This window comes from Oratosquilla oratoria, chromosome 22 (assembly GCF_046742065.1).
Source record: "Oratosquilla oratoria isolate Oo_2021 chromosome 22, ASM4674206v1, whole genome shotgun sequence".
NCBI classification, from domain to species: domain Eukaryota; kingdom Metazoa; phylum Arthropoda; class Malacostraca; order Stomatopoda; family Squillidae; genus Oratosquilla; species Oratosquilla oratoria.
Window position 1 is genome coordinate 51,503,713 of NC_134798.1, and position 15,000 is coordinate 51,518,712.

Genomic DNA, 15,000 nt, shown 5'->3' on the forward strand with positions numbered 1-15,000 from the left:
CGCACGTGTGAGCGTGTGTATGTGCGTGTGTGCATAAGCGTATGTGCGTCCATGCGTTCGTGTGTTCCTGATATGTAAAGAAGTCTCTCCTACAATTTGAGCCTTGTTAACTGACCCCAGCTTCTTCCCCTGCTTGTTTGTTTGCACCTCGGCGTCCCTATCGACAGTTTCCAAGACGACGAGGGAACTGGAGCTCCATTGGTACTCAAGTGCACCCATAAAGATGTACGAACACCTTAAACTGCCACAGTATCAGATCAACAAAGTCAACGTGTCCACGTGTACCCAATCCTTCCACATCGGTGAGTGATTTTTTCTACTTTTTTTCTTCCACTCCCCTTTTTTTATTTTTCTTCTAATTACTGTGTCTCGTCAGACGACGGCCCTTGCTGTTACGACACCAAAGAAATTCGAAAGAAAAGATAATGAGAAAAAGAAAAAGAAGGAAATGTTTAAGTAACGAGCGAGCTTTGGTGTTTGTATTAGGACGATTGGAAAGAGGCCGTGGATGTTAAGGCTGGTGCTTGGGTTGAATAGTTTCCCTTGGAACTTCGAGGAAGAAAGACTTGTGAGGCTTTTATCGAGATACCAAGAAGAGGCATCAATGCACGGTTTGCGTTAGCGCGCAAGCACAGAAACCCTGGCCTCTGATCCTGGTCTCGTATAGGGAAGATAGACATCCCTGTTCTCTTCCACACTCCCTCCCCCCCCCCAGACCACCACAGTTGTTCGCCACTCATCCACCGTGAGGTAATGAATTGATGAAGGGCAGAGCAACTGTTGCACAGCCTCCTGACCTTTCATCCCTCTCCTCGAAGTTGACGATCTGGTATCTCTGTTATTCGTCTATTCCTTTTCTCCGCCCTTTCTGAGACACATATACTTGTAATTTCTTCTTCTTCTTCTTCTTTTTTGTCTTCTGCGTCTTCTTTCGTCGTCGACTTTCTATTTATGTTTTATTCTTCGTCTTTTTTTTGCGTCTCCTCTTCGTTTTGTCATCTTTTACGCTTTTTCACTCTTCTTCGTTTCTCTGTCATCGTTTTTTTTGTTTTGTTTTTGTCTTCACTTTCTCCTGGTGCTTTCATCTTCCTTTTTTTCTTTGTTTTCTTTGATTTACTTTATTATTATTATTATTATTATTATTATTATTATTATTATTATTATTATTATTATTATTATTATTATTATTATTATTATTATTATTATTATTATTATTATTATCATTCTTATTATTATTATTATTATTATTATTATTATTATTATTATTATTATTATTATTATTATTATTATTATTATTATTATTATTATTATTATTATTATTATTATTATTATTATTATTATTAATATTCTTCTTCTTCTTCTTCTTCTTCTTCTTCTTCTTCTTCTTCTTCTTCTTCTTCTTCTTCTTCTTCTTCTTCTTCTTCTTCTTCTTCTTCTTCTTCTTCTTCTTCTTCTTCTTCTTCTTCTTCTTCTTCTTCTTCTTCTTCTTCTTCTTCTTCTTCTTCTTCTTCTTCTTCTTCTTCTTCTTCTTCTTCTTCTTCTTCTTCTTCTTCTTCTTCTTCTTCTTCTTCTTCTTCTTCTTCTTCTTCTTTCTTCTTCTTCTTCTTCTTCTTCTTCTTCTTCTTCTTCTTCTTCTTCTTCTTCTTCTTCTTCTTCTTCTTCTTCTTCTTCTTCTTCTTCTTCTTCTTCTTCTTCTTCTTCTTCTTCTTCTTCTTCTTCTTCTTCTTCTTCTTCTTCTTCTTCTTCTTCTTCTTCTTCTTCTTCTTCTTCTTCTTCTTCTTCTGTCTCTTCACCTTTATGTTTTTAATCTTTGTCATTTCCCTTCGTCTTCCTCCGTATCTCCGACAGAGAATAGACCAATCTACGGGCCGTGTCCGCTACGTTTCACTCCGTTCCTGCTCGTGCAACTCAGCATGGAATTCAAGGACAATAACGGTAACGACCTTGCCTCTCTAATCTTGCAACCGACACCATTTCTCCCTCCCCACCATTCTCTCTCTCTCTCTCTCTCTCTCTCTCTCTCTCTCTCTCTCTCTCTCTCTCTCTCTCTCTCTCTCTCTCTCTCTCTCTCTCTCTCTCTCTCTCTCTCTCTCTCCCTTGCTCTCTCTGTATCTATCTATCAGCCTGCCTGTATACCTATTTATCTATTTACCTGACTATCTATCTGTCCGTCTATTTATCTACCCGTCTGTCTGTCTATCCATCTCCCTGTCCGTCTATCCGTCTATCTGTCAAGCTATCTGTATATCCATCTGCATCTTTCTTTGTACTTCGACCTTCCTCCTTTGCCTTCATCCCCTTCCATTAAGGTTGATGAAAGCAAGGCGGGAGGGGTCGGCGGGGGCTTGGGCGGCGGCGGCGGTGGCGACTTGCGTCAGTGTCCTCGATCCCTCCCCATGATCCATTCTTACGAATCATATTAACTGCATGACGTCATCTGTGACGTCACGGAGGCAGAAGTCCCTTTTTTCAACCTGGAAGTCTTTTTCCCTCCCAATCTCACCTGATCTCTTGTTCCTTTCAGACTCTATCTCCGTTGTTGGTAATATCATTTTGGGCGAAATTTAAATTTAGATTGATTATACATAATTGTGATTAGGTTTAACGTTATGAAACTTCCCATCTCAGACTGGGCTAGGACATGCCCCCTGCCGGAGGACTTTTTGAAGTGAAATTTAATATATTGGTGTATACACACACACACACACACACACATATATATATATATATATATATATATATATATATACGTATATATATGTGTGTATATATATACATACATACATACATATACCAAGGCTTTTTCCCCCTTACAAGGGAGGTAGCCAAAAAGGAAAAGGCATAAAATCATTTCCACCCATTCCATCCCTGAATACATTCCACACCCCTCTACCCTCCCTCTTATCTGAGCACATATATATATATATATATATATATATATATATATATATATATATATATATATATATATATCAAGGACTACTATTACACAGGACGTGCACACCCAGATTCCTGGCGCCGCTAGCGGAGGCCAGTCCAGTGTGCTACGAGCAGTGGAGGTGTAAGGTTTTGTCGCTGCGTCTTTCACGCGTGGCTGCATTCAGAAGTAGATAGTGTTTGTTTATATAGGTTCTTGCTGATTTTGTTTGTTTGGTTCTTCATAGGTTCTTTCTTGCTGATTTTGTGTATTCAAAATGCCGAATAAGTGTGGTGTTGTGAACTGCAACGGTAATTATAACAAGGATAACAGGTGCCGAGTGTTTCGACTGCCAAAAGACCGTTATGAAAGACAGAAGTGGCTTGATGTGCTACCACCACGTAATAACTTTGTTGTTTATTCTGACAGATTTTTCATTTCTGAGTTTTCCATGAATGATTATTGTTTTGCTCTTCAATCATACCCCAAGTGTAGTTACGAACAGCTCAGAGACTTTTTGGTGCTGCCAAGCAGACGCAAGCTGCAATACATCACTTCATCTATTGACAAGGATCAAGTGATGAGGGAAACATTTGCCAAAGTGAAGACACTGCAGCAGAAGAATGTATTTCACTTGATAGATGAAGTATAGATTCGGCCAACTGTTGCATTTTTCTGGTGTGGTTCTGAGTGGCATGGCAGCAAACAGGCCAGACTTCAAGGCCACTTCTATGCTATGTATTATTATGAAGTCGCTGCACAGAGGACCTAGTATTATGATTTCTGTGACACCCGTCCACAAGCTCACAGCAGCATACCAGCTTGAGCGTGTGAAGGAGGTGGCAGGTGCTGTTGAGAGAGCAGGTGGGCGTGTCATCGGGTCTATCACAGACAACCACAAGATAAACCAGCAGTACTGTAAGCTGTTTGATTTTCCGGGTGATTGCCGTGCCACAGCCAAGCATCCTCTTGACAAAGATCGTGTCTGGTTTCTCCTTTTTGACACAGTGCATCTTCTGAAGTGCATCAGCAGCAAATGGATCAGTGAGAAGTGCCAGAAGATCAGTCTTGACAATAAAACAGCAGCATCATTTGCTGACGTCAAGGAACTGTACGAGTCAGAGAAAGGCAGTATTCTGAAGACTACTCCCCTCACAAAATTTGCTGTCACCCTTCACGACTTCAACTACAAAATGTGCAGCATGTCTTGAAGGTCTTCAATGAAAAGGTTGTGGCTTCATTGAAGCTCAGAGGATGTAATGACACTGCTAAGTTCATCCAAATCATCCTCAACTGGTGGAATTTAGTGAATGTATCTGGGAAGGGGCAAGATCAGCACATGAACGATCCATATCGAGCTGTTCAGGAATCCCCAGTCAACCAGCCTGCAGACTTTCCTGATGATTTTCCAAGAGGCTTCTTCAGGACATGAAGCAAATCGAATCAAGTGTTTCACCCATGACACCAAGAATGAACTAGTGCAGACTATGCAGGGACTGACTGCCGTTTGCCGCTACTTGTTCAGAAACGCTGACTTCCATTATGTCCTGCTGCGTGAGATCCAGAGTGACCGGCTTGAGGGGGAGTTCTCAGTCTACCGTCAATCAACTGGTGCAAACTCTTTCATGACCACTGGGGATGTGTTCTCCGCATGCAAGCAGCGGCTCACGAGATATGCTGCCGTAAACCTCCAGTCCATCGATGTCCACCCTGTGTCGAAGGAACATACCTGCTTGGGGACTGCAATTGACCTAGAGGATGCAGCCTCTATTGAGAGGTGCACCACAGATGTGACACTGACTGTGAATGAAGAGTGCAGTGCGGCCTATGTGGCGGGGTGGCTTGAAACGAAGTGCGCGGACGATGTGGTCTTCAGCGCCGAGGAACCTCTTGTGACCAGTGACGTTAAGGACTTTATCGAGACAGTGTCCAGAGGTTCCCTGACAACTCCACATGTGTGCACTTTCGATCTTGTCAGATGTGGACTGTGTTTCATCAAGCCCGTCACCGTTCCTGCTGCCAGAAAAGACTGATGGAGATCTTGTCGACACTGACCAGCTTCAGTGGGATTGACATTGACTGTCCCAAGATGTTCCGTCGTCTTGCAAATGTTCTTCTGAATGGACTCTACAACCTAGAGAAAGACCAGCAGAAGAATGCAGTCCTTCTACAGACCTCTGTAAAGAAGGCCCGGCTCGCTGATTAATCGCTACAGTCTGGTAAGCTTTTGCTTCTATGTCTGTTTATTTGTGTGAATGTTTGTTTGTTTGCAATCACAAAGGTTTAACTATAATCCATTTTGTAAAATGTAAAACAACAGCAACTTGGGTTCCTTTAAAGTGTCCACTAACCTCATACTATAATACATGTTAAGTCCGGCTAAAATTGGTATTTCAAAGCATAACAGTGCCTTAAAAATAATTTCTTATTTCACTATAAAAGTTTATATTAACTTATATTGCATTGAATAAGTCAATAATTGATATATTTGTCCTATATACAATGTTAAGTTTCTAGTTTTTATATATTTGTCCAATATAGAATGTTAGGTTACAAAGAAAGCAATGGCCTTCGCTAGCGGAGCCAGAAATCTGGGTGTGCACGTCCTGTTTAATAGTAGTCCTTGATATATATATATATATATATATATATATATATATATATATATATATATTACTACTCTACTCCAATGGCTATCAGGACTGCAGTCCTCTCACCGCTTTCATTATGCCTCTCCAGACCAATCTGTCCTCCGCTGTTTCCTTCCAATTTTGTAGGTCAGAGTTAATGCGGGCCACGTCATTTGCCACTCCATCGCTCCACCGGTACCTAGATCTTCCCTGGGGGCGTCTACCCCTTATACTTCCCTCCATCACCATTTTTAGCCATCTTGTTGGCTCCATCCTGGCACAGTGACCGGCCCACCTAGCCCCTCTCCCACTTGCGACATTATGCAGCATTTGTTGTCTTGTCTGTTCTCTAATTTCCCTATTGTGCCTTCGTCTCCCTTCTCCCGATTCTGCATCATACACTGGGCACAGAATTCTTCTGATAATGGAGTTTTCAAAGACTTCAATATATATATATATACATATATATATATAAATATATATATATATACATATATATATTTATATATATATATATATACTATATATATATATATATATATATATATATATATATATATATATATATATATATATATATATGTCGTATAACACAAATTGTATGTATAATTTGTCGGTTGAGAAAGTGTGTGCGCGCGTAAGCATGCTCCTCAATTAGTAGCTATTGACATGAGGGTTCTGGCCTTCACCTGTCACGTCCTGGGCGGCTTCAGGGCGGCTCTTCAGGGTCCATTGGCCGAAGAATGACGATAACAAGTTGGCCTCGGAGGTGAGGAGGGGGTGGAGGAGGAGGGCGAGTAGGAGGAGGACGATGAGGAAGGGGGGAGGAGGAGGAGGAGGAGGGGGAGGACGATGAGAAGGGGAGGAGGAGGAGGAGCAAGTGGGAGAGCAGGACGATGAACAGGAGGAGTAGGAGGGGGGAAGAGGAGGAGGAGGAGGAAAAGGAGTTTGATTATTGCATAAGGCACTCACAGCTGTGTTCGAATCTGTCAACCTTTGCCCGACGTTCTTTGGCAGTCATGGGATGTGGATGAATCCACAATGAAAGAGCAAGAAGCACTCTTACTTATGCAGTGCTGTCATGTACATGTTTCTACCTCCAACTTGCCTTCATTCCTAAAGAATTATTTCCCCTTCTCAGACTATTTCACTTATTTTCCCATCTTTTATCTATTGACCTTCTTCGTCTTTGGTGACCTGTGAATGAGAGAAAGAAGATAAAAGGTCAGAAATGCAATTTGCTCACGCCTTGGTTACTGACACTCTGGGCCATTAGAGTTGGCAGAGAAGCAGCCGCAGCGGCTATCGAGGGTGCCTCATACCATGGAGATGTTCGTGTGTGAGAGGGAGTAGAGAGGGGAGGAAGTAGGTCTAATTGCATCAGACAGGGATAAGGTAACAGGGGAAGAACAGGGGTGGAGATGATTGAGAGAGAAGAGGATGTCAGGGAAGAAGGGAGGGAGAGAGAGAGAGAGAGAGAGAGAGAGAGAGAGAGAGAGAGAGAGAGAGAGAGAGAGAGAGAGAGAGAGAGAGAGAGAGAGAGAGAGAGAGAGAGAGAGGGAGAGGGAGAAAGAGAGAGAGGGAGAGGGAGGGAGAGAGAGAGTAGGTAGGATAGGATCAAACGGAGATGAGAGGATAGAGGCCGAACGGGGAAGAAGGAGACGGGGGGGGGGGAGAAGAAAAAGACGTCGGGGATAAAGAGAGAGAGAGAGAGAGAGAGAGAGAGAGAGAGAGAGAGTGGATAGAAGGACAAGTACAGAACAGGGAGGAGAGGACGAGGGAGAGAAGAAGAGGTAGTCGGGGAGGAAGGAAGAGAGAGAGAGAGAGAGAGAGAGAGAGAGAGAGAGAGAGAGAGAGAGAGAGAGAGAGAGAGAGAGAGAGAGAGAGAGAGAGAGAGAGAGGAGGGGGAGGGGAATTACATATGTCACTGATTAGGTGACAGGTAGCATGGCACATTCCATGTTCACCATTGTGTTGAAGCCATTAAGAAGCAAAGCCTGTTGCTAATCTGAGCGGTAGGTGTTGTTCCCAAACGACAGGGTGAATTAGGAAAGCTGGGTGACGAAAGGAAAGATATACAATTCTTACGACTCTTTCTCAACATATATATGTTTTTGTGTAAGATTACAAACGTGTTTTATTTTTTCCATGTTTGTATGTAAGTACTGTCAATACAAATCATACGAATATAAGTTTAAGAAAACATGTACATATATATATACATATATATATATATATATATATATATATATATATATATATATGATGTAAGCGGAATATGAAACACAGGAGTCTTAGTCTTGAGTTTATTCCTGACTAGTTTCGCAGGTATGCTTTTTCAAAGGAATATGTGTACAAACGGGCTGTGGGCATTATATACATGGGGTGGACCTCACCACCTCTCCGAGTTACCATAGTTGGTGGCGAATGTGAACATCACATTGTGGCTCACGTAACAATGAAGACATTTTTACAATTAAATATGATAACACTAATACCAAAGGAATTATTAATAGAAAATGTAAATAGGACACTTGACCACCAACAGAACCAAGACAAACCGTGACAATAGCATCGTTTACAAAATTCCCTGCAAAGGATGTGACTGTGCATACTACGGAGAGACATACAGAGGACTTAACAACAGACTCAAGGAACACAAAGCGGACATTAGACACCACCGAGAAACCAACGCTCTAGTTAACCACATTGACACAGAGGGACATTTGCCCAACTGGGAGGGTTCCACCATTCTAGCTAAAGGACTACACAAGAAACAACGGAAAATAATTGAATCACTTTACATTGCCAACCACAAAAACACAAACAAGAGAACTGGTGACTCGAAATGGACAAAATCTACCGCGACACTTGCCCTCCAAGAATGGCTTCCCAGACCCTAAGTAGATACCTTTTTCCCACTTCGGCCTACCCTCTCCAGCTTTCTTCCTTTCACTCTGAAGTTCCTCCATGCTACCTTGCCCCAACTTTTTATCATGATTTATTCTTTTAATGCTATTTGTTAATATTTATTTTCAACACTATTATTATTATCATTGTTATTATAACTATTATTTATTTATTATTTCTATCATTATATATTTATAATTTTATCATTACGTTTTTATTCTTATTATTACCATCTTTATTATTATTACTTTCATTATCTTTATTATCATTATTGTTATTATTATTGTTACTATTTAAATATTTATTAAATTTTTCGTTTTTATTATCATTGTTTTCACCATTATTGTCATAATTAATATTAATAATTTTAATTTCTTGGTTATTAGTATTATCGTTTTTATTCTTATTATTGTTTTTATTACTATTACTTTTATTTTATTGTTATTATTTCCTGTATTGCTACTATCATTTTTGTTATTATTGTTAATATTATTATTTAAATATTTATCTTCATCGTTATCATTACTATTGTTACATTTTCTATTAATAATTTCTTTGGTATTAGTGTTATCATATTTAATTGTAAAAATGTCTTCATTGTTACGTGAGCCACAATGTGATGTTAACATTCGCCACCAACTATGGTAACTCGGAGAGGTGGTGAGGTCCACCCCATGTATATAATGCCCACAGCCCGTTTGTACACATATTCCTTTGAAAAAGCATACCTGCGAAACTAGTCAGGAATAAACTCAAGACTAAGACTCCTGTGTTTCATATTCCGCTTACATCAACCTGTCAGAATGTCTCAACATATATATATATATATATATGTTCAATCAATCAATCAGTCAGTCACCCATTCGTATTCCACTGCTAAACGAAGGCCTCCTCCAAATACTTCCGTGAGGCACACGACTGCACCATACTCTGCCACGTCACTCCTGCAAACTTCTCTATCACCTCTCTCCACTTTCTATCTGGTCTTCCTCTTTCACGCGCTCCGTCTCGCGGCGTCCAGTCGGTAACACATTTTCTCCATCCCCTATCATTTGTTGGCGCTAGCTTTCCTGCCCAATTTCTCTTCCTTTTTTTTCCGCCTCCACAATATCTTTCTCTCCAGCCTCCACCGTTTTTCCCTGCACTGATCTCTCCATCCTCCTCGGCTTCACCTCCATCGACTTCGTCAATTCCCAAGTTACACATCCACAGTCTTTTGTTGGCGTTATGTACTGATTCTAAACTTTGCGTTTCAGACAGACGCTGAGAACCTCTCAGAACATTCCGATTTTCTTTCAGACATTTTTCAACCAATTGCGGTGCGCCTTTTTACTTATATTTCGTTGTTTTTTGTTAATAGCATTTTATTTTTATTGTTTTTTGTTCATTTTAGCATATGTAGTGATTGCGCATGAGGTCTTACTACTATTACTTCCTGCAGTAGCGCTGACATGTTTATCTGTTCATTTATTTACTAACTTATCTATTTATCTACCCATTCACCTATTTATCCATTTGTTAATTTATTTATCCATCTACCTATTCATTTATTCATTCACTCACTTATTCATTTATTCATTTTTCCGACCTGAAGGTTTGAAATCAGGTCACTCGCGTGAGGCGAGCGCGCTGCCCCTGAGCCATCCGGGACCACCGGATAAACAAATGAACAAATGAATGAATAGATTATGAATTGTTGAAGGAGAAAAATCAGCTGCATAAATGAATGCATAGATGAATAAGTAAAGAAAATATCTATTCATACAGCAGATGTATCCATTTTTTTTTTTTTTTTTTTTTTTTTTTTTTTTTTTCCACCAATCTGGCAACGATTTGAGTACAACGTGCATGCCAACGAGACTTGAGTTAGTTCGAAATATTCAGCCCCAGTTCGACTACTGGACTCTTCTTTCAGGAAACTACAGCTGTTTGCAGGCGGCCTTCTACCTTCAGAGGAACGTGGGTTACCACCTGGTCCAATCGTACCTGCCCACGACCCTCATCGTCATGGTGTCCTGGGTCTCCTTCTGGCTGGACGTCGACGCCATCCCTTCCAGGGTCACACTCGGAGTCACGACGCTCCTCACCATCTGCTCAGAGTCCACAGGCATCAGAGACAAGATGCCGCCAGGTGGGTGGCTCTTTTCCTCTCTTTCCTTCTCTCTTCTGGGGAGGAGGGGGTGATGGAAGGGGGAGGAGGAGGGGGAGAGGGGAGGGGGGAGAGTATCCATGTTACTATTACCGTTATTATCGTTGTTATTGATTATACTAGTGTGACTGTTATTGTTATTGTTATTGTTATTGTTATTGTTATTGGTATTGCTATTGCTATTGCAATTGGCGTCAGCCGGAATGATATTTACGGAAAACTCTTCCATTTCAAAGATGACATTTCTCTTAAGTTGAACAAGGTCAGTCGACGGTTGCCTTGACAAAAGCAACATCTCTTCATTACTTCCGTCCGGGTGATTTGTTACTCTGGAGATGGCGCCCTCAGGGGGCCTCTTTGACCACGAAGAGAGTCTCTCTCACCAAATGATCTTCACCCGGAGGAGTTCCTTGGCTCCCGAGGCTCCTCTCTCTCTCTCTCTCTCTCTCTCTCTCTCTCTCTCTCTCTCTCTCTCTCTCTCTCTCTCTCTCTCTCTCTCTCTCTCTCTCTCTCTCTCTCTCTCTCTCTCTCTCTCTCTCTCTCTCTCTCTCTCTCTCTCTCTCTCTCTCTCTCTCTCTCTCTCTCTCTCTCTCTCTCTGTTCCGTCACTCAGGGAGGGGGAGAGGTGTGTCCAAATATACATACATATACCCATACATGCATACATACATACATACATACATACATACATACATACATACATACATACATACATATATACATACATAAACACATGCATATATACATGCATGCATACATATATACATACATACATACATGCATATATACACGCACACGCTCGCATATACGTACATACGTGCACACAAACAAGACATGCAATACATGTATACATATACGTATAGTCTAACAGTTAATTGAAACCCTCTCTTGCTACCCAAGAGGCGTCCCCCCCACCCCCACCCCCTGTCCCCTTCCTTGTTTTTCGTCCGAATTGGTCGTTTAACAGTAACCCCTCCCCCCTCCAACTACACCCCACCTCCTGCCCCGACATTCAAGGACCATCGTGAGAGAATTCAAACCCTTTCAAGGATCACTGGATCTGCTTAGTCAGACGGTTTTGTTCATCTTGGGTCCCAGGGACGGAGGGAAGGGGAACGGTGAGCCTTCTTTGGCCCATCAAGGAATTAATGAGATGTTGATTGATCTCGCTGGCTCCAGACAATCCCGTCCCGTCGCGTTCTGTGGGGCGCCTGACTGGCCGCGAGATTTGTTTGATGAGACGGAAAGATTGCGCGATTTCGAGCTGGGGGTTTTTTTCCTTCCTTTTTGGTTCTTTTTCTCCGAATGAAGGATGGGACAGGAGGCGAGGTGTCGAGAATTCTTCTGGCAACCAGGTGGCGCGTGGGTGGGGGTAGGGGGGACCGTTTGTTTAGCATTGGCGATTGACGCCAAAGACCAGAGACAGAGTTCTCTGCGCTTTGACACTTGGCGTCGTGGTCATGACCCGACGGGGGATTCTGCCCTGCCAGAGCTCCCCCCCCCCGTCCGCCGCCGCTCTAACAGCTGCAGCCTCTCGTTTCTACTGCCCCCTATCCCCCTCTGACTAGCTACACTATTCCACCTCCTCTCCATAAGGTGTGTCTTACATAAACACCACCGCACGGGCTCAAAGCCCGTGGGAGTGATACTTCACTCCCGAATTTCGAAAAAAAAAGAGCTCCCCCCCCCACTACACATTGGTTCCCCCTGGAAACCTGACGTGCGACCGACGGCGATTCCAGTCATCCAAGAGGAGCCTCTGTTCCGTAATGAGTCCAGGATCTTCCTGTGTCCGATTCCAGAAGATTTTTTTTCAGCTGAGACAAGTGACCCTCTCGCTAGTGATTATGTGCGAAAGACGTTCTTGGAGATATCGTAGTGACTAGCGGCAGTGGCCACAGTCAATTTTATTCACATCTGAAAGACCTATCGTCAGTTTTTGTTTTTTGTTTTTTGTTTTTTAATTACAAAAACAATTCTATTTTGACTTGTCGTCCGTGGGATCTATTCTAGCTTGAGCCTTCGGGCGATTTTATTTAGACCAAAGAGACAGCTTGTCCACTAGGAAATATGAAATTGTCTTTCGCTAGCCAGAACGAACTCTACAAAAAACCTCATGAAAAAAAAATGGCGAATTAGTTTGCCTCGGTTCCTCCCACTCCTCCTCCTCCTCCTCCTCCTCCTCCTCCTCCTCCTCCTCCCCCTCCCCCTCCTCTTTCCCATTCCCCTGTGTCAGCTCCGTCGGACTTTTGTCTTCTCTTTTTATTCTCTTTATTTTTTCTCTTCAACTTTCCCTCGTCTTTGTCCTACCCTTTCCCCTTTTTTCTGGGGCATATCTCGATTTTGGCTGTCCTTCTCTTAATCTCTCTTTCTCTATCTTTTATTCTCTCTTTCTCACCCTTTGTCTGCTCTCTCTCTCTCTCTCTCTCTCTCTCTCTCTCTCTCTCTCTCTCTCTCTCTCTCTCTCTCTCTCTCTCTCTCTCTCTCTCTCTCTCTCTCTCTCTTTCAATTTCCCATTTGTCTTATTCGGGGCCTCTGTTTTTCCTAATCCCTCCCCCAGTCCCCTTCCCCCCTCTTCCTCCTCCCCCTCCCCTCCTCCCCCTCCTCCTCCTCCTCCCCGACCCCTTGCTTCTCCTCCTCCTTCTGCCCTTCCCCTCCTTTCCTCTCCCCCTTCCCTCTCCTCATTCCCCTCCCTTTCCTCGTTCTTCCTTCCCTCCCTCTCTCCATCGCCCTCCTCCTCAAATTTCCTCCCTCTTTCGCCTCCCCCTTTTCTCTCCTCTACCCTTCCCCTTCCCAACTCCCCCTCCCCCTTCTCCTTCCCCTTCCCCTTCCCCTTCCCCCTCCCCCTTCCCCTCCTCTTCCCGCCTTCCCTTTCCTTCTTCCCCCTCCCCCTCCCCCTTCCCCTCCTCTTCCCGCCTTCCCCTTCCTTCTTCCCCATCCCCCTCTCGCCTTCCCCCTTCCCGCCTTCCCCCTTCCCGCCTTCCCCCCTCCCGCCTTCCCCCTTCCCGCCTTCCCCCTCCTTATCCCTCTCCCCCTTCCCCCTCCTCCTCACCATTTCAGGAAATGAAGTGTGGAGCGGGAGCGGGGGGGGGAAGGGGGGAGGGGTCGGCAGAAGCAGCTTGCACAACGATGAGAAATGAGAAATTCGTGCCAACACACATCATGGAAAATGGGGCTCTGGGAGGTCAGGAGGAGGAGGAGGAGGAAGAGGAGGAGGAGGAGGAGGAGGAGGAGGAGGAGGTGTGCTTGCTTGCTTGCTTCCTCCCTCCCTGGGATGCTCTGTTTCTTGCTTGCTTATTTGGCTGCCCATGTGATCATGGGAAGGAGGTGTAGGTTCCCTCAGTTGTTTGAAAATACATAATGAAGTGTCGAGAGATATGAGCGACAGAAGTAAAGAGAGGGAGAGGGAGAGAGAGAGAGAGAGAGAGAGAGAGAGAGAGAGAGAGAGAGAGAGAGAGAGAGAGAGAGAGAGAGAGAGAGAGAGGGAGAGAGAGAAGGGGGGGCGTTTGGGTATCATGATAAAATGAAGAAAATTGTGTCCATGATGAAGAGCTACGACTCAACGCTGTCGGTCATCATCATCAACAACAGGAGACAGTTCCAATAAGACATCGGGACGCCTTCTTAAGCCCTTAAACGCGGTGACGCACCTCATATGCTTTGTTCTGACTGAACAAGATCAATTTCATTCCTTTCAGGGGACGGACCCCTGACTGAAAGTCGTCTTCAGCGATCGAGACCCGATTCAGGCCGGAGTTCACGTCCTCAGTTATATGAAAGAATTGTCTGTTTCATGGCCAGAATAGAATTTTTCAAGGGCGTCGCTGTATTGAAGGGGTTAAAGGGAAGATGGACTCGCACGGGGCGCAGTACCACCAAAACCACAACCAGAGACAAAACAGCGAACATGACCTATATCACGGAGGACGAATGAATGCAGGGTTAAAAAAATAAAAATAAAAAAATAAGGTTCTGAAGAAGAATAAAAAAAGGTTCTGAAGAAAAAGAATTAAACAAAGGAGGTTCTGAAGAAGAATTAAAAAAGGAGGTTCTGAAGAAGAATTAAAAAAGGAGGTTCTGAAGAAGAATGAAAAAGGAGGTTCTGAAGAAGAATTAAAAAAGGAGGTTCTGAAGAAGAATTAAAAAAAGGTTCTGAAGAAGAATAAAAAAGGAGGTTCTGAAGAAAAAGAAGAATAAAAGAAGGAGGTTCTGAAGAAGAAGAATAAAAAAGGAGGTTTTGAAGAAGAAGAATAAAAAAAGGAGGTTCTGAAGAAGAAGAATAAAAAGGGAGGTTCTGAAGAGTACTCGTATAATTGGACAAAATAAAATATGTCCTTCCCACCAAGCCTGATCAAAGTCTATATCATGTATGAAGAGTCTTGTACTGTCCGCTAC

At 43.0% G+C, this 15,000-nt stretch overlaps 1 protein-coding gene across 1 annotated transcript in view; it reads left to right on the forward strand.

Annotated features, from left to right (window-relative positions):
- The window catches only part of LOC143037581 (glycine receptor subunit alpha-4-like), a 65,057-nt gene that overhangs the window by 43,845 nt on the left and 6,212 nt on the right, over window positions 1-15,000 (forward strand). Inside the window, exons 7-8 of the mRNA XM_076206018.1 lie at window positions 168-302; window positions 10,373-10,588. Coding sequence (XP_076062133.1) covers window positions 168-302; window positions 10,373-10,588 — 351 coding nt within the window. The remainder of the gene's footprint in view (window positions 1-167; window positions 303-10,372; window positions 10,589-15,000) is intronic.